A 25617-nucleotide genomic window follows, 5' to 3' on the forward strand; every position below is an offset into this window, starting at 1 on the left:
ACTTTTCAAATATTTCAGAGCCGAGTTGCTGCGTTAGCGATCGAACCTGGTACATACCGTCATCCTCTCGGTTCTTCAATTGATATCGGAAAGATTATACCAATTATGGGAACCACCAATAAGGACCTTTGACTGTACTGATTACAGATTTTGATATACGAATTTATGTCACAATATTACTTTAAATGTGAAAAAAATCTATTTCTGCACCAATAAGAAAAATTTCATAGTTGCAAATACATAAATCTTGGAAAATGTATGGTACACAATGATTTAAAAATGTTCCATTATAAAGATTCTTATTATAATTTAATTTTGTGGAATTAGGTATTAAATGAAACACAAACCGATAGGAATTTCTATATTTCCACAATTTTATAAATCATATTTTAAAAACAGAATTCCAAATCAAGTAAAAAATGCCGAGGCACATTAATATTTAACAGTATAATAAATCAATAATATTAACAGTTAATAAATAAGTTAGTTAACACATAACATTTTTTTTATATCGTTAACCCTGGACTTTATCTCAGGCTGGTTATCGTTAGCGATATCGGGTAAAACTTCCTTGAACATATTACACAAGTTGTCCAGTTCTCGAGTACGGTTCCTTTCCCTTAATTTGGTTCCCAAACAGAATACCACATTCAGAGCTTCCTTCCTCAACCTGGTATGCTTAGATATTCCTAAAAAAATAGTTATTTATGTAACAAGTCCGTCAAAGCATTGTGTGTACGTTAAATAAAAAAATTTTCAGCACAATCCGCTAGAACGCTAAAAACCTCAAATTTCGACAAAAAATTCAGGCAGAGTGAAGAAATGCAATTGGAAATAATATGTGGCGAGGCATATGTTGCTAATTGCATGTAAAAGTAATTTATGTTTTAATGTAATTATTTGTGCTATTTTATTGAATAAATAATTAAAAATAAATAAAAATACTCACTAATCTAATAAATTTCAAATAATTTTTAAAATCGTTTTAACTTTTAATAAAAAGGTGACGGTGCTACAATTTTTTTAAGAGCACTGTGTTTAGTTTGTTAATCTCAGTGTCAATGACCTCTAGCATTGACCTAGTTTAGGTGAACTATATCGTGTTAATCCACCTTATGTGATATGACAACAACACTAGACATGCAAAAAATAAACGGCAAAGGTTAATTCTATGAAACGAGAATGACACTATTGCGTCTGCTTCATTTTTTATTTAGAAATGAGAAGATTTTGAAAAATCAATTCAATAATTTTTTTTTAAAAAGATTTATATTAATAACAACTGGTTTTATCAGAGTAAATACAGGAACCAGCTCAAGTCTTCAAGTATTCAGTGACTTTCGTACTCATCTCTCATTTGATTTGATACAAGTTGATTTAATGATAATGTCCGTCTAACTGATAGTCGAATTGACATTCGTTTAGCAGAGGACTTTGATTTACCATTTCTGTATAAAATATCTTACTTAAAGACACCTTGTTTAGTAAAATTTTAACAATATCTAATGATACATTTTAGAAACACACTTGAATACTTAATAATTAATCCATTGTTAAACCAGTGTTAAATGTTTGTCAGTGTTCTTGAAATCGACATTTTGCTGAAATCGAAATAGAATTTTTATAATGCAGTGTTGTATTATTAAGTTTAATTTTATAAAGTTATTTATATCAGTGTTTATCAAATTTCTATTGAAGAAACAAGTATAACGAATATATTTTTTTCGTGTCTCTTGTGACAATATGTTAGTTTATCATGTTTTAAGAGCCCTCTCAAAAAATCTGCTCAAAAAAAAATTTTTAGAGGTCACTCAAGATTTTTAAAAATTTCCAAAATTTTCAAAAATTGAATTTTTTTACCCGTTATTTTATCATTTTCTAGGTTGAAATAAATCTCGATTCTGAAAATTTCAAATCGATATTTTAATTTCTAAAGGTCACTCATAATTATTTTAACTTAGTAGTAGTGTACCTTAAATGTTTTTGAGCGACCTCTAAAAATAAATATCAACGAACTAATAATTTTTTTTATTGAATTTGATGAACAAATGAATAGAAATAAATCATGAGACACTTAAATTTAAAAAAATTGAAAAATTATAAATATTTGATACTCACAGTGAGGTAGTAAATTTTGCCTCGAGAAATTTTTTAAGTGTCTCGTGATTTATTTCTATTCTTTTGTTCATCATTCAATAAAAAAAATTATTAGTTCATTGAAATTATAAATATTTGATACTCAGTGCGGTAGTAAATTTTGCCTCGAGAAATTTTTTAAGTGTCTCGTGATTTATTTCTATTCTTTTGTTCATACCATTCAATAAAAAAAATTATTAGTTCGTTGATATTTATTTTTAGAGGTCGCTTGAAAACATTTTAGGTACACTACTTTTAAAGTTAAAATAATTATGAGTAACCTTTAGAAATCAAAATATCGATTTGAAATTTGCAGAATCGAGATTTTTTTCAACCTAGGAAATGATAAAATAACGAGAAAAAATTAAAAAAAAAATCAAGTTTTGACGATTTTAGAAATTCTTAAAAATCTTGCGCGACTTCTAAAAAAATTTTTTTTGAGCTGGGGCTCTTAAAACAGGATAAACTAACATATTTTCACAAGAGCCACGAAAAAAAAAATTAGTTTTTTTGGGCCACCCTAATGAATCAAAAACGATGAGTTTTGACAAATAATGCATACCGTAGCTCCCAATTGCGTATGCTGTTTGAGATTACACTACTCTGTCCAGAGGCGATGTATGACACTTGCAAAAAAAAGTTAGAAACAAAATTGAGTTTTCACAAATGAAATTGAAAAACCAAATTTATGATAAATGTTTCTAAAAAAATGTCTGCTACACTTGTCGATACTGGGTCCAAATTGATAACATTAAAACGACCTGGTAGATGGCATTTGTCATCTGCCGCTTGAGGTTATATGGGGGAACCATTTAAAAAAAGCAAGTATCAAATTAATTTTAGGAGAGAATACTGCAGATTTATCAACGTCCCCCAAAGCCTAAGGATTATCGACTGAAATGGTTTCAAATCAAAATTCTGTTGGAGAAATCTTTCCAGTAATAAGATTTTCCTTTACTGGCGAATGTGGAGTAAAATATTTTCAACATTGTTTTGCTGGCCTAGCCCAGAAAAGTGGCCTTTTGCAGACTACTTTTAGTTCTCAAAACATTCATTTCGAGGAGCTTATAAAGGAAATTAGTTTAATGAATTCTATTTAAATTATATACAAATTTTCTCACCTAAAGAGTACTGCACAGCCTTAATGACGTTTTGCATAATTTTCTCCAAACTCTGCTGCTCCGCTTCCACCAAACTCGTTTCTTTAAGCAACAACAATTTATCCACATAGTTATACAGAGCCAACATGACGCTAATTTGAACAGATCTAGTAACAGTCGGCAAGCACTCCACCGTGTGTTCTACAAACATCTCTCTGTATTTTTCCTGAGTAGTTTTACTGTTCTCGGGCCAAGCTTTTCCTAATGTCTCGTAGGCAGTCTCTTTGAGTTTTATATTGTGTTCCCTGTTTTTCGACACTTCCTCCGACGATATGTCTTCATCCTCGTCTTTGTTCGACTTCTCGTTACTCAAAACGCCCTGTATAATGTTGTAAACTTCCTCAAACTTGTCTACTTCTAAGGAGGACAGCACTTCGCCTAAACACTGAAGGGCGCTGTTCTTATAGACGATTTCGTCTTTGCGGCTTTCTTTTACAACCGCATCGACGATTGCGTTGATGTCTATGTCTTTGTCGGCTTGAATGACATCCCTAAAAATGCCCAATTTATTACGCTACCTCTTACAAAACAATACGAGCGTTATAACAACAAACTTTTACACTCCCTGCCTACACTTGTAATGCAAAACAGGGTCTTTTCACAATAAGCGACTTACTTGCAGTTGCTGCATATGCTGGAAAGTGCTTTTAGAAGTTTATCCTTCCCATTCCATGTCCTACCCGAAAGACCGCTCAATAAAATGGTTATTAAAGTATTTCTATGTGTTGAATCCATGGTGCTACCTAATTTTTGGGCAATAGTTGAGACTGCGTTAGCTGCCTGTGAAAATTAAATTTTAAGTAATACTACATCTGTTAGGGTTAGCACTAAAACATGAAAATCATGGTCAAGATTCATACAAAGGTCTGTTTTATAACAATTAATTATAATATAATTTTTACTATTTTTTAAACGGATAAAATAATTTTGTGTTTTCTCTGCACGGAAATTGTAATGTGCTTGTTATTTCGCGTAGTATTCCAATAATATTTCGGCTTGCACGTAAAACACCTATTTCTATTGCTTTTAACTTCTTTAAATCTCATCATGTTTCACTCTTCGCAGATGTGTGTCAGTGCTTGTCATAAGTGTACAATTAGGAAAGATTTATTACTATTTTCACATTTTAGTTCATCCAATAAATGTTAAAAATGGAATTGTGTGTGCAGGTATTAGGGAACGTATCCATGCTACGTGACCCGTTCAGGGGGGGGTCTTCAAAAAAATTGTAAAAAACGGGTCACGTAGTATGGGTACGTTCCCTTAGTTGTCAATCTGATAACATAGGCACACAAAAATAATTTTTTCATACTTTTTAACAGAGTGACACCCCTGTATTTTGACCCACTGAAGACGATGGAGCCATCAGAAATGCTCCATCAAGTCAGGATTTTTCCTAACAACGAAGCATTTTAGAGAAAAAAGTGCAAGAAAGATGCCTGTGCACTTTAATTTTAAAATATCGGCATTCCCGAATTTCCGTTTGCTATGTTTTTTTCCCTTTCACTAGGTTTAGGGCTCATGATATATTCCTTTTCATTAGTTTACGGTTTGCATTAATTGGATCAAAATAAAAACTTGCTGGGATTAGAACAGACCCTAATACATACAGGTTTGGAAAGTCCCCATGGTACATCGGCCATTACGTGAGAGCGATAAAGTAAGTCATAGAAATCCGTGCGATAGACAAGGATGATTACATTGAAGATGTTTCATAATCTGAATAGTCAGTCCCACTTCTAACCCGAAACGGGCGGTGACTATTCAAATTATGAAACGTCTTCACTATAGCCACCCTTGTCTATTGCACAGATTTCTTTACTTTACTTTGTCGCTCTCATGTAAAGGCAGATGGACCATGTAGATTTTCCAACCCTGTATAATAATAATAGAATAATTATATAAAAGTGATTTACTTGCGCTTTCATGGTCCAAGATGGCGATTCCAGAGCCATCTTCAGCATATTGCAAATGTTCTCCAGATTCTGACGGATACCGGTCTCAGTACCAGGGCTCTGTTCCGACCATATCTCCGTCCAAACCTCCAAAGTTTTCTCCGTTTCGGGGGTTTTCTCTGCATGCATTGCAAAGAAAACTAGAGGTAGTACTACATCGGCATGTGACTTCAAAATTTCCTGGTTGTGAATTCCTATCGACTGGATCGTATAGGCACAAGCCGATCTTATAGAATCATCTGTAAATCGGAAGATTTAAATGTCATAAATATATTATCTATTAAATTGTTTTATAGTTACAGGGCAAAAATTTAGAAAAAAATCTTTTCTCAAAATCTCTGTATTTAACAGTGATACACCCTGTATAACAGTTGTGTGTGATACGTGTCTACTGTAACAGTTTGCCTAATTTTGTTAATTTAAATAAGATTATAAATCTGAGGTTAGGTGAAGAAGCTAATCTAAAGTTAATGGTGTAGTGCTGGGCTGGTGCATTTCGATAATCATTGTTTGATAAAAGAAGCAGTGTGCTTTCGATCTGCTGTTTACTGTGTACTATGTCACGGAAGTAGTGAAAATTGATTTAAAGTGCATGTCTTTGGTGTCACCTAGAAACAAAGGTTTGTGCATTACGGTGCTTGGCAATTCCTCGTGCTGACATTATTCTACAAAAAAACTTCGTCATTTCCTTCAGTTAAATTTTCTTCTACGAGTAAAAGTAAAAGTATATTATTTTTGCAATAAATATTTAAAAATTACAATTACAAGTCGCATAGAATATTGAGGTGGAAAAATACTCTTTTCTCACTGTTGTATACGTCCGGGAATAACGAAAAATTATGTTTGACCGCAGTTTAATGTTTCCTAAACTATCTACCAAGTATGATAGAGAAATATTAAACAGTAACAAAATAATTGAAGATGAAGCACCCGATCATCTTTATGACTAGAAAGTAACTAGATTGAGAATCTTGCTTGTAGATAGTGAAGAATCGAGTTTAAAATACTTAAAATTATATATTTCCATTCCTCAATTATTATTTTTTACCCAATAAATGCCAAAAGTTGCAACAGAAACTTGGCAACAGCGCACGAGTATGCTGAGTTTATTATTTGTAAGTCGACAGTCCTTGTCATGTATACGAGGTCTGTTAGAAAAGTATCCGACCTTATTTTGTTTTGTGAAATCCTGATGGATTTGAATCAAGCCCGCTTGCATGAGCTTACCTTAAACCTTTGTGCGCATACGTGAATTTTTTCCCGTCTGTCTATAGCGACAGTCACTAGCAAGCAGTGTTTGAGTGAGGTACTGCGTAGTGTTCTCGTCGGTTTCTTTATCACAAGGAAAATGACGGAACAACTGGAGCGGCGCTACTACATAAAATTTTGCCAGAAACTGGGCGACAGTCAAGTGGAAATCATTCGGAAGATGCAGACGGCTTTCGGTGATGATGCTATGGGCATCACACAGATTAAGGAGTGGTACAACCGCTTTAAAGACGGCCGCACATCGGTGGATAGTGAGCCACACTCCGGTCGGCCATCAACATTCCCAAAATGAATGCTGTGGAGATGGGCATCAGCACTTTTTGGACAAATTCCAGTATAACCCAAGATTTGGCCATGAAGAGAGTTGCAGAAAAATTTGTGTGAAGCTGTTCACATCGGAGCAAAAGCAACTTCGTGTTGAAGTCTCACAGGACATGCTGGATTTCACAAACAGTGACCTCGACTTCATGAACACCATCATCACCGGTGACGAGTCTTGGGTGTACGGGTAAGACCCGGAAACCAAATTCCAGTCGTCATAGTGGAAGCATTCCACGTCACCAAGAGCAAAGAAGGCCCGCCAAGTGCGTAGCAACGTCAAAGTGATGCTGACTGCTTTCTTTGACTCCAACGGTGTGGTACACCACGAGTACGCACCTCAGTGTCAAACAATCACCAAAGAGTACTACAAGAATGTCTTCAGACGTCTACGTCATGCTGTGCGGCACAAGAGACCGGATTTGTGGTCAACAAGAAATTGGCGCATTCATCACGACAATGCTCCAGTATATACCTCGCACTTGATTGAGACTTTTTTGGCGAAAAACCAGACGCCTGCATTCGACAGTCTCCTGATATGGCCCTCTGCGACATCTGGCTGTCCCCCAAACTCAAGAGGCCATTAAAAGGAAAGCGATTTTAGACAAGAGAGGACATTATGGCTGCAACGACAGCCGAGCTAAACTCTATTTCGAAAGAGGCCTTCTCGGAATGCTTCCAACAATGGCAGCATCGCTGGGAGAACTGTGTGAAGTCCCAAGGAGACTACTTTGAGGGTGATTAGGTTTCCAACGCTCCAGGCATTCCAATTTTTTTTTCTTCGGCCAAAAGTCAGATACTTTTCTAACAGACCTCGTATAGGTATATATTATGCTATATGATCGCGCTCACAGCTGATGCTTTAACCTATAAAATGTCGGATGAAGAACAGTCGGAAGAAAGGAAAATTTATGACCAACAGAATGTATGAGTGCTTGAGAACTAGAACAGAAAATAGCAAAAGCAGGAAAAAAGCTGTTGAAGAGAAGATTGTGGAGCCAGAACCTCCGCACACCACTCGAGAGCATCAACTAATCGACAGACACAAAGCATACACTGCTTGTTTTGCAAAGAACTTTTACATATTTTAGATTATGTGCACACTGTGATCACGTGGAAAAGTTTAAATATGATTTAGTTACATGCATAAGTAGCATAATACTATGATTATAAGACAAGAGTTTAAAGCGATTGCATTTATGAAAGTACATATAATACAATTTGACATAATGTAGTATTATACTGTGATCCGTTGTTATTGCAACCAAAAGTATTCTAAAAAATATACTGAAATTATTGAAATGTTAATTTTAAAATGAAAAATTATATTAAAAATGCCATAATTTATCAAAATGCATTGTTTGAAAATTTGAAAATTTCTCATTTTATTTTATTATTCCAAAATGAATTACACAAATAAACACAAGTTGAATGTAATTCATTTCTAATGACTAATTTCTGTATCGTAACGTTTATTTAAATTTCCCGCCACCTATCCTCATTCATACTCTATTGCGTTGTTGCCCTTAGTCATTCCCGTTTATTACTTGGTGGACGACAAGTCAGAATTTTTATGTTTGATAATTTATTTCTCTGTGAAATGTGCGGTAACCCATTTTTTCTTTCTTGTGTGTCTTTATTGTTAAATTTATGGGCGATATTATGCAAAAACATATATAAAAATGAAGATGAGAAAAAGGTTAAAAAATATTCATGACGGAACTGAGAAAACAAATCTATGATATATTTCTAAAAGTCTAAAGTAATCTCTTGGTATAAATACGTCTCCCGTTCAACGTTACACCCTGTACGGTGTTTTCTTTATGGCGCATATCAAATAAACATCAATTTACCTTCTCTCTCAAAGTACCAATGTTGCAACTTAGCAAACAATTTCTCTAGACTAGACTCCTTGGCAGTGGAAACCAAATGCCCGATGGCGGTAGCGTAATGTTTCCTAATTGCGGCATTCCTATCAGTGAGGCCGTTCACTAACGCAGCCAAAAACTTTCCTATAACGACAAAGCCTCGTTTAGCAAAAAAACCTCAACTAACCCCCGGTGCTTCCTAACCTGTGTAAGGCTGAACGTCTTGCCCCAACTGAACCACCAGCAATGTGATAAAATGGGCGCATGCAATTCTAGTACCTAGTCCTACAGATCCCCTCATCAGATCTACTATCTTCGGCACTAACTCCTCTAATATGGAAGCGTCTGCGTATTGCAGGCTCTACAAAACTATTCGGTCAACAGAACTCCGACGACTACTATAAGCAGGACTTACCTTCGAAACGGTTTCCGTGGTGAAATGTGACTTGGCGAACGAAGCGCGGGCACTGTCGATCGCTTCTTGGGCTTGCGACTGAGCTCCTAACATGGTACTGAGGTACGATAACTTTGTCGACTCCAGTTCGCCTGTCGCTTGCAAAAGAGCCGGGATGAGCTTTGGCAAGAACGGTTTTAGTTGTTTACCGGCAGATGTCACCAGTTCCGATATGGTTTGCAAGCTGTATACAAAATGTGTTAGTTCAGTTCAGTTCGATTTTACTACAAGCAAAAAATTTAACCCTTTCACTGCTCCAGACGTATATATTTGCTTAAAATTTATAGGGCTCAAACTGCTCCAGACGTATTAATTCGCATGAATAGTTAAATTGGATCAGGCTGCTCAAACCGTATATATTCGCAAACATGCGCATTGGTGACTGGGTTATTGCAATTGGTAAGTCGAATTTTTGCGGGCGAGCTTATACCGATTGTGACAAATATTTTTATGGAAAGAGGTACTGGTAATAATACCAAGATTGTTCATGTTTCTTTCAGTTTCTATTTAGTACATATACTGTATTTTATTCAAAATAAAATCGTAAAATTTATCGTAAATCGTAATTTAACACAACATAATGTAAAACTATAAGTGGTCTAACTGCTCCAGACGTATAAATTCGCACGTGATAAACTTTCGCGCACGGCGCGGTAGCTACGTTCAGACGTATTGCGCAGCGAAAGGGTTAAGAAACGCTTTTACTCACAAAAATAATAGTACAGTACCAGCCAGCATTGAATTAATTAATTAACATTTTCTTTACAAATTTTTCCCCTGTATTATCTTTTAATGTAAATGTTTTTGTAGGAATTGCGTGAAAAAAAGTCTTTCATCGGCACTAAAAAGATATTTTGAAGCTTAGTCCTTCAATAATGACTGCAACTTAGCTTTCCAGTCGTCAATATTTTGAAAGTTTATGTAATACAACTGGTTTTACAGAAAATTTTATGCATCTAACAAAATTTTTCCAACCAACCATTGGAAGCTTTGAAGTCAGTTAGCTGCAAGCTTTGAGCAGCATCCAAAGCCTTTACTTTGAGTAGAGGTCCAGATAAGGGAATATTCTTGTCTCGCAATTTACAAATCCAACTAAAAACTGTTTTATCAACAAGCAGTTTTTGGAAATATTCTTTTTTGCCTCAGATTTCTATTGTTTGAAAAAATTTTTAAATTTCGTTTTTATTTTTCAATACTGAAATATCTCAAGCGGTTTCAAAAATATTAATTAATTTCCTTCTTTTTCCTAAAATTTTATCACCCCGTATTTTCGCAACGGAACATTTTTGGACCACAGTTTATAAAGCAAATTTCTTCTTGAAGTCCGGAAGTACCAACCCAACAGATTTCCAGCCTCAGATCAGTAATGAGGTTATGTTATTGGAATATGTAAATAATTGTGTGGCATCGTGCTAGTTTTGCATTGTTTTTACTGATTTGCAACTTACAAAAACTAATATTTATATAATATGTGTCAGAACGGTACCGCTGTTATATCACTACAATTATGAGTGGCAAGGTGACATTTTTGAAATTTATTTGCTTCTTTGAACCATTGGTAGAACTGATTTATGCGTCAAAAAACTTGATAAAGTCTGTAGCAGTGTAAAACCACACTGTTTACCAATAAATTCGTGAATTAATTCATGAAGAACTTCGTCAATTTATTCATCAATAAATTATCAATGTAAAACAGCTATTAGTTAACTATTTGCGATACAACCGACCCTAATAGCTGCTTTACATTGACAATTTATTGATCAATTAATTCATGAAGTCGCTTCTTCAAGAAATTGGACAAGTGTAATGCACCAAATCTGCTGTCAAATAACTTCATGAATTTATTCATCAAGTTCTTGATGAATTAGAGCATGTTCTAATTTTCGTCAATTTCTTCATGAAGTTCGGAAGTACCAACCCAACAGATTTCCACCCTCAGATCAGTAAAGAGGTTATGTTATTGGAATATGTAAATAATTGTGTGGCGTTGTACTTTTTTACTGATTTGTTATTTACAAACCCTAATATTTATATAATATGTGTCAGAACGGTACCGCTGTTATATCACTACAATTATGAGTGGCAAGGTAACACTTTTGAAATTTATTCGCTTCTTTGATTCATTGGTAGAACTGATTCATACGTCAAAAAACTTGACAAAGTCTGTAGCAGTGTAAAACCACACTGTTTACCAATAAATTTGTGAATTAATTCATGAAGAACATCGTCAATTTATTCATCAATAGATTGTCAATGTAAAACAGCTATAAGAGATAGTAATATTAAGAAAACCCCATTGTAAAATCCCGTGAAAGAAGAATTGTCAGTTATTTAGAAATATCCGCTATCCAAGTGTCCGTAAATAGATGTTTTTACTGTACTTTCATTAGTTATTTAAAAAGAAGTCTTTTAATTCAAAATAGATGTCAAAAAATTAATTAAAAAGAAAATAACATTCAAGATTACATAACTCCATTAATATTGAATTTCAAAAGTGCCATAGAAACTTGTAGACCGGCGGACAAAAAAAAGTCTCCATTCCCTTTAAATATTTTAGATCTTTTTATAAATTTTTGTCCACAGCTGTACCATTGTTTTTATCAGTACAATCATCTCGTAAATTCGTTTATTATAAAATCCGAACACCTTATATGAACATATGTAATAGGTAACTTACCATATTAAACGTATTTCCGACACGGAATTTGTAATCCCGACATTCAACAGCGGCGGCAAAATAGCTTCCACCATTTTAACACCCGCCTTGCCCTGACTTACGTCACAGCCTCTGATGCAAAGCTAAAAAAACAAGTCACAACCTGAGTTCGCAGACTTCCATGGTAGTTGTCAGTAGTTACATAATCACTGGGCCGGTTACCACATCATCGGTTTAGATTGTTGATATTCTGTGAGATGCAACGCTCTCTTCAGAAATTGGAAATAAACTGGAGATTGTCTTAGTCTTCAAATTAACATAATTTCAATCAAGATGGGAAAGAATTACCTCGAATTTGGGAATGACAACTATTAAGATGGAAGAGCGGAATGTCACAGACCACAGAATTCAAACTGTGCACGGAACGTCATGGATTAGCCCATACAGCAAATAAATACCAGCCAGCGTGTTTAATTTACAATTTCAAAGAGTCTTCTGAAGAAAAGCATAAAGAATAGAAGAATGTTTCTCGGAATGTTGAGAAATCTAAAACGACAACGTGGCAACCCACTCAAAAAAAATTCAACCAAAACAAATCATAAATCAAAGGTTTATCTCTTACCTTGCTCAAAATTTTTGCCGTTCTGGTAGCGGTGAGCCTGGTCTGCTCGTGGTGATCATCCATAACCCTAAAGAGTTTCGTCCACAGGTCGTTCATAGAATTAACAGCATCGTGAATAGTTCTATTACCAGAACCCTTCAAAAAGTCTTGCAAAGCCAAGCAGCACGATTGCCTAACTCTGTATTGAGAGGAGTTGATGTTCTCTAACAGATCGGCCAAGATTTCATTGTAGAATTCATCCATCTAAGAAAAAATTATACTCTAAGACCGAAAAAAAGAAAACGGTAATACACCTTACGATTTTTTGAGGCTCCGATACTAAAACCCTCCAAATATTCTGCATGGAGGCTTGTATGCTGGGTGTGGGATCGTATTGATACCTATAAAGCTTCGGTATTATTTGAGATAAGTGAGCCTTGAGCGCTTCCCCACACTTTTCCGCTATGCTCGAAAAACCGAACGCTGCCCCCTTCTTAGAGTTCCAGATCGCGTTGTGATTGGCAAGGTGCATGAACTGGTAAATCAGATCCGGTTTATTCAAGTCGGACGCCAGCGAACACAACTCTTTATATGTCGTTAAGTTACCACTAAAAATAGAATTATTTATCAAAATCTTTTTTAATTGATGATATTGCGGATAACTACTCTGGGAGCTAATGCCTCGACAAGCTTTGAATTATAATCGCAATATCTAGAAAGCAGTTAGGACCATTCGTCAGTCAAACCACCACTCATATACTGGTTTTGGACTTATCAAGATGCCAATGGTGATACAACTGCTTTTGATATCTTAGCTACAGATATGAAGTGAGTATACATGTGACACAGCAGAGCGTTGCATAAATAAAGGCTTAGGCCTTTAATATGGCCACACTGGCAGAGAGCATCCTGCAATTTCGTCGGTAGATATTATGAAAACATAACCTATCACTAACTACCATTGTGGGAAACAAAAACAAAAACTAGAGATAGGCTAGAATCGAAGAACTTCTAACTTACCCAGTAGGCGCCGAACCAAGCTGACCTTCTTCAAATAACTTCGTATCGCTGGTCACCTGAGCCACCTGCCTTGTCCCAGAAGTCAGCTGCTTCACCAACGTCTGAAGCAGTTCCTCGGATTTGTATATATCGTATAAAACACACACAGCTTTCGATGCAGCGTCTTGCACAATGTCTAAAACAAAGCATTTTAACCTAAAAAGTTATCGGGTTGATATCGCTTACCGTTGCTTTCACACAACAGATCCATGAAAACGTTCTGCAATGCCTGCACCCGTTCCGTGATAGGTTCCCTCTCACCGCATCCCTTAACGATACTCAACAACCAAATACAGGAAGCCTGCCTAGAATTCGGATGAGTTTGTTTGGTTAAGGAGAGAAGCTCGTCGAGCAGCCACTCCAGGTTGTCGTTCGGGAGGGGTTTGTCGGTCAGTGGGGTGTAGTCTGAGGGTGAGATAGTCCACGGATTTCTGGCTTCTGGAGACCAAATGATTTGGCAGCACATCACTAGCGACTCGCCGATTGTAAAGTGAACCTCGACATCTTTTGTCTTTAAAAAAGGAGACAAAGTTATTTAATGTACAATGGTTTTTCGGATTGTTATGCCATGGGCTGTGTACCTGGTCGCAGCCAGTTACATTGCACTTCCACCCTCACAGAGGCTAGCCCAAGAACAACAAGGATAGGTCAAAGACTACTAACTAAGGCTATCAAATGTAAGACTGTAGCATAACAGTCTGAAAAACTATGTGATAAAATGGAGCACACAGGAATAGATTTAGGATAGTTTTTATTTAAATAAACACTCTTCAATTAAGCTGGAAGAATTGGAATACCAAAAAATAACACTAAATTGCTGCCGGAGACTTTGTCTGTTTAAAAACATAATAGCCTTGTTTGTACAGGGTGTGGCATTTATAATAAGTAAAATTGTAAACCCTTATTGCTGATTATAATTGAAACAAAACCACATAATTTTTATGGCATTGTTGTAAGATGTATACTACAACATTTTAAAAGGCGACAAAGAATAAATGTCAGTCCTGTACCAATAAATCTAGAAACAATCCGCACACATAGGGAGCATCAGCTTCTCGCACCTATAGAATTATTGTTATCATCAGCGCTTGTGACATATGTGACTTTTTTTGTAAAAATATTACCTGTCCTTGTAGATTACGAGGATTATTATTACCTACTATTGAGCTCGTGTTTTTACAAAAAGTAATAAATAAATTTTGTTATTTTTAATACAGCTTTTTGTTTAGTTTAATTTTTTTACAATGGCATGTCATAATTAGAATTATTTTAAGTATTTTGTGGTATTCACATTACATTTTAAAATCGTAAAAATAATAATAGATAACATTGTGGTTGAATAGTATTTAAATAACAAAGATAAAAATAAAATTATAATTAAATACAATATAGACTCTTTAATCCGAAATAATTAAAACACGGGCTTAAAGAGATAGGTTCGAATTACCGATATTTTCGGATTACTGGATTGTAAATATGTACATATGTAAATATGTTTATGTACATACATATAATATGAATTAGATTTTATGTGTTACTGAGAAGGCAAAAAATAACAATAAAACCAAACATTATCGTAAAATATGTCGTATAAATATCGACAAGTTTGCACGGCAATTATATTTCAACTAAAAAGATCTAATCGAGAAAGGTTCCGACGCGCATAAAAGAATTTTGTTCGAATTAAAGAGTTTTGTTCGGACCATTGAAACGGGCATTCGTCGGCTCGTCGGGCCAGATTAGTGGATATTAAGGTGAGTTCGAATTAGTGTCTATACTGTACTCGATTTTTGTTAAAGGGTTACACTACTGTAAAGTTTTCATAAAATCCTTTGTTTTTTTTTTGCTTAAAAGGTAATTTGAACCTTCTAGAATATGAGGCAAAAGGTTTTATACATGAAAACTTTTTTTTTAATTTTGCGCTTTTCCTAAAACGTGTCGGGCATCTCTCATACGGCTACCTGCGCTATGGACATACTTGCTCGGAAGGTATCGCACACTTTCTTACCTATTGATTTATAACTTCTCTAATGCACTCATAGATATCGTTAGGGAGTATGCGTGTACAATTCAAGCAAAATTTAAAACAGTCAAATTTTTTATTTTTTCATGTCTAAAACTCATTTTTAAGACTTTAAACGCGTTTTTCTCGAAACACTCTTTTTTAAAAAGGCACGCACCCAACTCCAACAATTTTCAATATTTTCTTTTGAAATCTTAACCACATATTTAAAACAACATTTAGAAACACGTATGGATTTTTCGATAAGTTAATTTAAACAATTGTTATAAACATATAACTGCCCTTCTTTTCTTCAAAAATTTAACGTTTTACTTCAAACACTTGCTAATTTTACAAAAAACAATATTTCTACAATCCCGTACGTGTTTCTCTAGCTATACTTAAGTAGATTAAGAGCAATTTTTTTTTGTTCCACCTTGAAATTTGCACTAGTTCTAGTGCGTGCCGTGGAACGCCTCGACGGCAACATGCTTCAAGAAAATAGCTCCAGTGCCGCCATTTTGAAAAAAAAAAAATTCTGTACACTTAATACACGGCTAATAACAAACTTAAACAGTTTCTTTCTTATTACCTTTCGTTCTGTTAAAAGAAATTGTCAAAAACATGCTTTTTTTAGGCCGTTACAGTGGTGTAACCCCTTGAAAAAATTCATTACATCCGTTATTATACAGACCTGGCAAAGATTGGGTTTCAGATAGGCGGACAAATGAGTACAATAAAAACGAATAGCAAAATAGGCATGATAAACAAAGGTAGCCATAGTTTCGTTGGGAACGGTCTTCTCGGTAATGTTGCCACAAGCAGTCTCAACTCTCATAATTTCTTAAACGGCTTGACTCGTGATGTTTCGTTCAGTATTGTTTTGTCAGCGGTGGAGTGTACGTCAAATGTACTAATATTGGAAATAAATCATACTTATTTGGTGCTTTCTAACATTATTTTCATTCATATCAAATAATAATGAAATGTGTGGAAATAATTTAAGATGATAAGATGATAATAGTTTGGATTAGTAAATTTACTGGTAAATCTCAGCAACACCGCCGAGAAGATTGTTCCCAATGAAACTACGGCTATCTTTGTTTATCATGCGTATTTTCCTGTTCGTTTCCGTCCTACTCATTTGTTCGCCCTATCTGAAACCCAATCTTTACCAGGCATTCCAAGCATTCTGTTAGGGCCTAATGTTAAATTTGCAGAAATTATTACCTGGACAAAAAAAATATGACCGTATAGGAAATTAAATTTCAAATTGAGTTTCTTGTTTTTTAAACTCGATCCAAAATGGCGAACATGGCCAAAAAAATTCACAAAGTTGCAAAAAACGGTTTTTCTTAAATAACTAAAAAACTATAGCACCAATCGAAAAATTTTAAATGAGAAAGTTGCAGATTTTAAAAAAATATATCGACTGCCTTTTTATACATATCGATTGTTTTGTTACTTTTCGAGATATATTGAAGAAACCTTTAAAAATCTTCTTTTTTTTTTTCTATAACTCATTTACATTTACGTTCCCATATTTATTTACTGTAAATATAGCCCACGACAAGCCAAAAATGCACATTTTTGAAAAATTTAAAAATATTGATTATTTTTCGATATATGTATTGATTTTTTAAAAAAAAGGCCCTCGCAGAAATTGGCTAAATCTTATCCAGTGTGTGACACGACAGTACCGATTTTTAGTTTATTTTCTTCGTAAAGAGTTGTGTTACCATGCTATTAAAAAATTTTAACGAGATTTTATTAATTTTAAGGATCAAAAAAATAACTGAAAAAATTGCCTGCTTTTTGGGTATATTTTTTTCAAATAACTTTCAATTTTTACTTTATAGCGACTTTTATAGAAAGAAATTGCTGATATTTTTTCATGAAATTAAATAAAAAATGTTTTCTATGACCTTCTGGAGCCGAGCTAACTTTTTTATTTAAAAAAAAATCTAGAGAAAAATCCTTTTGTACTTAATCAGGGGTAGCTTGACGAGATAGACACGAATATTATAATCATTTTGGTCTTAGAAGCAAAATAGTCCCGGAAATATTGATTTTTGTTAAATTTATATATTTTTTTACTTTTATGGTCATTTTAATAATTATTTATTATTATAACAGCATTTTTCGTGTAATACCTTCATTTTTTGCAAATTACTAATTACTACAATTTAATACTAAAAATCAGTGAAACATATTCTATTATTTTTGTTTCTTGGAAATATAAGTATTCAACCTCTATCTAGCGCATTGCTGTAAAATGTTAATTGTATATTCTAGATTTTTTAGATAAAAAAGTTACCTCAGCTCCAGAAGGTCATAGAAATTTTTTTTTTTAATTCCGTGAAAAAATGTCAGCAATTTCTTTCTATAAACGTCGTCATAAAGTAAAACTTGAATTTGAAGAAAATGTACCCAAAAACGTACGATTTTTTCAAAATCATTTTTTGATCCTTAAAATTAATAAAATCGTCAAAAATTTTTAACAGCATAGTAATATAACTCTTTACAAAGGAAATAAACCGAAAATCGTTACTTTAGGATTATCCGCTGAGAAGACCTAGTCAATTTTCGAGAACCAAAAAATTGGTATATCTCGAAAAATAATTAATATTTTTAAATTTTTCAAAAATCTACTTTTTTGACTTGCTGTGGACTATGCTTACAGTAAATGGCAAGTATTGGAATGTAAATGTAAACGAGTTATAGAAGAAGAGAAAAGAGGAGATTTTTAAAGTTTTTTTCGATATATCTCCAAAAGTAACAAAGCAATTGATACTTACAAAAAATCAGTAGATAGATCTTTTTAAAACCTACAACTTTCTCATTTAAAATTTTTCGATGGGAGCTACAGTTTTTTAGTTATTTTAGAAAAAACGTTTTTTGCAACTTTGCGAATTTTTTTGCCCATGATCGCCATTTTGGATCGAGTTTCAAGAACAAGAAACTCAATTTAAAATTTAATTTTCTATACGGTCATATTTTTTTTTGTCCAGGTAATAATTGCTTTAAGTACTTCTCTATAATGCTTGTACCAGTATATTGATACTGATTTCTGTATTATGCGAAACATTATGCAGAAAGTGGTATAAATACATATATGATATTCTGAAAAAGTCGTTACAACTGAAAAAAAAAGATAAAATATACAAAATTTATAAATGTCAATGGCAATCAATCAAAATGCAAAATGCGAAATCATTGTGGCCTCTGCAATTTATATTATGGACAATGGTTACAGGGATTTTTTTGTACATGGCGCCATCTAGTAGACGGATGATCGGAATCTCTATATTATCCAGATTTCCCCATTTTTGAGAACATTGTTATGGAATAGGTAAATGATGATTGCTTGTTTATGGACGTAAGTAATAACAAAAATATTAATTTAAGTAAGTTGCAATACCGCACGTTTTCACGTCTCTTGTCAAATCTGATAATTTACACATACTCCTCGATTCTCCAAATTACAAATAAAATATAACTGAACAAGGATAAATCTCAAGCACATATTTCATTTATTAATTTTATTGATATTAAAACAAATTATTTTCTTACCTCTTTCGCAGTATTCAACAGACCTCGAATGACTTCCTGGGTGTGCGGAAATTCTTCCCCGACACATAACAAGCCCAAAGACTTTGCGGCCTTCTCCCTGATCTTAGCGGACAATTTGACGTTATTCATAATGTCCAGCAACTGATTCACGATATCTATTTTAGTTATATTATCGCTGGCCGGTCTTTTAGCGTCTGGACTTCCATTCTTCAAGGGTTTACCGTCCTCCAAAGGCAGACTAGACACTCTCCCAATTAAGCCAATGCTACTACACGCCGCTCCGGCAAGTAAAGGATTCTGATGCTTCAGAAAAGGGACTGAAAAAATATAAGTTACGTACATAGAAGCCACAAATGCATTATCACCTACCTAGCGCTTGGATGCTAGTTTTTATAATGCTCCAGTGTTTCATATCATTATTTTCACTCTTCTTGTTCATAATCTTCAACTCCAGGCAGGTCCCCAGGGCAAGTAATGCCCCATGTTGCGTCTCTAGACTCTTACTGTTACTAGTTTGAGATATCAGATAATTGATTGCGGTCTCGAATTCGCCGTCATTCGTCGAGTGAGTAAGTACAACAGCATAGAGAATGGTGCTCAACTCTCTAACTTCTTCTTTGGTAGAGTTTAATTGGTCACGGATCCACTGAAGGTCTTTTAGTAGGTGATTATGGAGAGCCGGGACACAACCGGTGAGTTCTATGGTGCAGCTGAAAGGTTCGGGAGCTAAAATTGAAGCAAGAATTTATTAACAAAGAAAACACAGAGTTGATAAACAAAGAAATATCTTAGTATCATGCAACAGTGTAACTATATTTTAAAGTTTTGTTCTGCTGTTCTTTTTACAAATACAAAAAATTCGAAATCATGACGTGTTGTTTATTAAAATGATAAAATGTAATAGAAGTACACTTATATCAATAAAACTTCAATTATTGGATTTTTTGTCTGTTACACAGTCATTTATAAAAGATTTGAATTTATAGATAAAAGAAATAAAAAATTGTGAACATTGTCGTAATTTTAAACGTTTTAATATAAAATATATAATATATAAAAAAAGAGGTATTAAATAATTTAAAATTGTTTTTTGAAAATCTATACGTACAGGATGTTCCTAAATAAGTGTCGCAATGGAAAACTGTAAATTCCTCTTGAAAAAAGAAACATTTTTTTCTTCTTCCATTTTTCTCTCCGGGCTTTCGTTTTCAACGTGTCAACATTTTTTTTTTTTAGTTTTTTGCCAATATCTTAGGAACCGTTTGAACTACAGGACTGAGCTCTTGTACACACATTACCACTATTAATAGCTACCATTGTTAAATTTCATTAAAATTGTTAATTATTGCTACTTATTTTTTGAATTACAAAAGATTTTCGAAACGTTAGAAAAATGTTTTTGTTCATAAAGTCATTTTTCTTGAAAACGGTTGACTTTAGAGCAATGAACCAAGAAAACTCTTTTTGTGTAAAATTCATTAGCACTTCAGAATTTGATGTCAAATGTCAATTTTTCCAGTGGCGTAAAAGTTAGGGGGGGAACCCTTACGATACTGTAAAATCTCCACCACTGGCAGTTCTAATGTATTCAAGAATGGTGCAAAAAAATAGCTATTAATAGTGGTAATGTGTGTACAGAAGCTCAGTTCAAACAGTTCCAAGATATTGGCAAAAAAATTAAAATTATATAGTTTTGACACCGTGTATCTCGATAACGAAAGCCCGGATAGAAAAATGGAAGAGGAAAAGAACGTTTCTTTTTTCAAGAGGAATTTTCAGTTTTCCGTTGCAACACTTATTTAGGAACACCCTGAATATAGATTGTCAACCGTCTAATGCTTTAACTAGCTATTATCTCTTGTTAAATGTAATATTGCAATAACCCGTTACAAAAATTTAAAAATCCCGCGCGATTTACTTATTCCCATAAGAAGAAGAGGAGGAGACCTGGAATAAGGTGTTAGGCCGGTGTCCCATACATCCGAATTCCGATGTACGATATCCAAAAATATTTTAATTCATACGTACGATAATATTATAATTCACATGCATCCGAAATTAATCTCATAGAAATCAAGTATAGAACCATGGAATTTATTACAAGATGAACGTGAAACATTTTCAAATGACAACCATAGGTATATATCGTAGAAAATATACATACGTAGTATTATATTTTCTGCATTCGAAATTATAATATAACATTTATTTGACTGTAAATATACCAAACAACAATCATAAGAAATAAAGAACAACAATCATAAGAAATAAAAAAGTGAGGTTAAAAAACGTACGATTTCGGATAAAAGTTAAAATTATTTCTACTTTTTCCGACGTTGTATGAATTTAAAAAATTTCGGATGAAAATGAGCGGTAAAAATTTGAATGTATATTAACCAATAGGAACACTTTCGAACCTTCGTATCGTCGGAATTCGGATGCATGGGACACCGGCCTTAGGCTTATGGTTAGACAGGGAAAGGAAAGAGGTTATGTATTATGTTATGTGTGCGATTTAAGAGTTTAACGTTTATGCTTTTATGGAAATATAAAGTTTTAAAGAAAAATATAGTGTGCCTTCCTGAAACAGCCACCGAGATAAAGCTCCCTACAATATGTATGTTAAATAGCTTATGCTAAATACGAAGGTTATCTTTTACATTTCAGGAATGGACGATCCTAGTGCTGCCATCTGACAACCGATGCTCCTATCGTATAGGTCAACTCTTTGTCAGTATATTTACTCAAAACGTTTTGACGTACAGGCGCTATTTGTGTTTTTTAAAATGATTTGAAAAATTAATCTCGGCCAAAAAACTTACTCGTCTATTGAAGCATTATCAAAAACCGCTGTATATCGGTGGTATACGGAATATAATCTTGGTCGTGGTTCGCTCACTGACGAATTTTGTTAAGGTCGTAATCGGTTGTTATTCCAGAAAACATTGATGCTGTGCGTGAATTGACATTGCAAGATCATTTGACTTATTGTGGGATTGGGGCATCCTTGGATATTAGTGGGACCAGCAAACATTTAATATTGCATGAACATTTGGCAGCCAAAAAAATTATTTTGCCACATAATTTGACAAACGCTCAAAAAAAGGTTGGTGTCGATTAATCGAAAGAAATACTTAAAAAATATAATACTCAAAATACGTCCACAACAGGTGAACAGGTGACAAATCATAGATCTATGTGTGTATGAATGTGAGTCTTTCAAGATGAGCCAAATCCAATAAAAGTTGTTCACACATGAAGCAAATAGTCACCAATTTTTTTCGGAAAAACCAGACGTAACTGTACCATTTATTTGCCAGAAGTTTTTGGAAAAATATGGGAAACCAAGTGCTAAAGACACATTATTCTCCATTAGGATAATGCGAGCTCTCACACATCAACACAAACAAGAGACATAAGAAACGAAAAAGTCGAATTGATGAGTCATCCGCCGTACAGGCCTGATTTGGCACCCAATGACTTTTTTTTATTCCCGCACATAAAAAATAAATTATGAGGAACGTTTTTCGACACCTGAAGAAGCAACGCATTCAAAAGGCATGTTTTGGACATACCTCAATCAGATGGAAAAAATACTTTGAAAATTGGTTCGAGCTCAAGCAAAAGTGTATTGATGTTCCGGAAAATATTTTGAAAAACAATAAAGCCATATACGATGATTAATTTCTTTTTTTGTTCTCTATTCCCGAGATCCAAAAGGTAACCATTACTACTACTGAAAATAATTAATTAATTACTCACAAAAGCAAAATATACACACCTGGATTGGCTATTAACAGTTCCCTGACCAAAGTTATGTACTGAATTAAGGAGTTTTTATGCTTTTTCTCATCTCCGCTCATACTTCCAAGCAACTCCCTTATCTTAGGAGTGAATTCGCATGGATGCTTCAAAATGTCCCTCGTCAAGGGTACTTCTAGATCTTTGATCAAACACAGCCTTAAATAAATTAATATCTGGAAAACTGTAAATTAATAACAATAATACAAATGTTGTAATCGTTACCTCAACGTAAGTATTTATTTTAAACGGCAAGACATGATTCCCAACCGTAAAACACTTAGAAGTGTCCTTCATGTTTAGTTCAGCTTCGCTGTATACATAGTTGGTAATTTCTTCAAACGGCGGCATTACGATTTTCTCTTTAGATTTTTCCTTAGATAAATCGACGTCGTTTTTCCTCGTGCCATACAATGCCTTGTAAGCTTCTGCGGACACATCATCCTTCCTAAAAAAAAACCTATATGTAGGATTTTAAAAATAAATTAAAGGAAACGTACACATCTCCTGTGGCGACAAGCAATAAAAACTTCGACGGGACATGATCGGAAGGAAAAATGGTGGCCAAAGTCCGTACACCGCTAAACCTTACCATAGGTTCCTCGGAACTCATCTTGCACCTAACCAAAACATAAATTAAATTCAATCTGCCATCCTTATCCGCTTCTTCGGGTAGAATGTCGTATTTATAGGCCAGGATCAAGTTAAGGAGGCCCTCTCTGATCTGTAAACGTAGATCGGGGTTGGCATTCTCCATGTTTGTAAAGTACATCTCTAATAGTCCGACATCGTGGTATACTATCTTCGGAAAACGTTGAGCTAACATGCCAATTAAGACATAAGTCTGACCCTGGTGTACTTCGTCACACTCTTTTATCAGTTTCTGTAAGCCAGAAAGCAGAACAGGGGCCACCCTACCCAGAGACTCCTCTTTCGCGCTAAAAAAAATTGTAACTAAGCGGGGCCAGTATTTTAGGGGGTTCTCCAGAATACTATCCAGAAATTAATTTTAAATTCTTTCAATTAACTATTTTAATAAATTTGAATAATTTAGTGAATTAGAAAAACTCGTTTATAAACGTCATTTAAATGCTAACTCTATAATATAATAAATGATACCTACTATCTTATTATATTCCCAGAAAAATTCAGTGCCAAAGTTTTTAGTCTGGTGTTGGAATGGCTGCCATATAAAGAATCAAAAACGATCTGTATGCACTGAGGAAAGATGAAACCTGTTCCAGTAACTCTGCACAAATGGGTCAAGAGCTTAAGCCTTATCCTCGTATTGGCTGGAGACTTTTTGTTTTCCGGCTTAACGTTTTTCGCTTGTGTACCCAAAAACAGGGAATACAAAGGAAGAGAAATGTGAGGTGAACTCCAATCTGCAGATCTAAAATGTATTATTTTTATAAGAGTCCGCTTTAGTGCGCTTCGAAACATACCCTACTACTTTTTTCAACTCCATATCAGCTAAATTTGCAACACCGAACCTAGTATCTGCAGCAGCTACCACTAAATGAATCAAAATATCGTCATTGTTAAAAACGCCGTGTCCCAAAAATTTTACTATTCCCAGTTTAATCTAAAATTATATATAAATAATGTGGGTACCTATAAACCTAAAAGAGAATAATAATATACCTCTTCTAATTCCTCAGGTTTCATGGGGTTATTAGTAGTCAATCTTTTATACGAACTATCACTCATGCAAGGTGGCACAGGTAAAGAAACACTACCGGACTGTTGATCACTATCAGACGTCTGTGGCGACAGTGCACTAAAAATTACAAAACTAAGTCTTACCCTCCCATAAGACATTTGATTGTCTTACCTATATGGTAACAATATCATGTCCAACAACATATCCAATAAATGCTTTGCAATTTGTGGTTTCTCATTTAGTCCAAACAGATTCGTCACTTTTTCAGGCTCAGTGGGTACTTTCACTTTACCCAATAATGGTATGATTAACAAAAGTAAACTGTCTAAATGAGACACAGGTTTATTTTCCAAAGCATTTAAAACAGACGGTACAAGTTCAGCTTGTTTCTCTATAGGTAATCTTGGGAAGCCAGATTTTAAGTAGATAATAGTGAAATTCTAAAAAGGATTAAAAAATTTAATTTAAGTACTATTGAATGATTACAGACTTCTTTACCGTTACAAATGATGTAGCTGCAGGATCCTGATACTGAGTTAGTAGAGCCTCTACAGGAAGTTGAACCATAGGTCGCATTTTTATTCTTCTGTTAACATGAATCAACAATTCCATCACCTTAAACATTATAATGTTTATAAATAAGCCTCATGACTTGACAACGTACTACCTTTTTTCGTACACCTTCCTGTTGAGATGACAGTTTAAGTAAAACTGGTGGAAGAAACTTGCATAAAACATTTTGCAATTGTTCATCAGTTTCTGCAGATCCCAGTCTGAGGAATACTCTCTCCAAGAGCACTAAAAGTATTGAATAATTTTAATATTTAATAAATTAATTAATATAAGTAAATAGATGACATTTCAAAATTTGAGCATTACCTATTCAACTAACAGAAATGAAGTTGAAGAACATATGAAATGTATGTTTAATTATCAAATACATAACATAATATATAGTACTGTTAATATTCTATTTAAAAAGCATTAATTGAAATAAATAAATAAATAAACTTACTTAATTCATCTGCTTGTGCAGCCATAATTTATTTTTCTGTCAAACCGCTGTCAAATGTTAATCTGACATCTGACTAACATTACAAGG

General features: G+C 34.1%; 1 protein-coding gene across 1 annotated transcript; it reads right to left on the reverse strand.

Annotated features, from left to right (window-relative positions):
* Positions 1-371: 371 nt before the first annotated feature.
* LOC108912584 (proteasome-associated protein ECM29 homolog) lies at positions 372-25587 on the reverse strand. Its single transcript, XM_018717850.2, has 24 exons — positions 25531-25587; positions 25183-25313; positions 25014-25130; positions 24687-24955; positions 24497-24632; positions 24298-24437; positions 23976-24245; positions 23353-23790; positions 23078-23300; positions 22833-23028; positions 19421-19777; positions 19052-19368; positions 13663-13987; positions 13438-13612; positions 12737-13025; positions 12439-12681; positions 11838-11959; positions 9122-9344; positions 8911-9067; positions 8692-8850; positions 5213-5490; positions 3913-4076; positions 3258-3787; positions 372-689 (listed from the first exon to the last, which is right to left on the reverse strand). The coding sequence occupies exons 1-24, from the start codon at positions 25553-25555 to the stop codon at positions 484-486; spliced, it is 5490 nt and encodes a 1829-aa protein (XP_018573366.1). The 5' UTR covers positions 25556-25587; the 3' UTR covers positions 372-483.
* Between the last annotated feature and the right edge of the window lie 30 nt (positions 25588-25617).

Source organism: Anoplophora glabripennis, unplaced genomic scaffold, assembly GCF_000390285.2.
Source record: "Anoplophora glabripennis isolate ALB-LARVAE unplaced genomic scaffold, Agla_2.0 scaffold35, whole genome shotgun sequence".
NCBI classification, from domain to species: Eukaryota; Metazoa; Arthropoda; class Insecta; order Coleoptera; family Cerambycidae; genus Anoplophora; species Anoplophora glabripennis.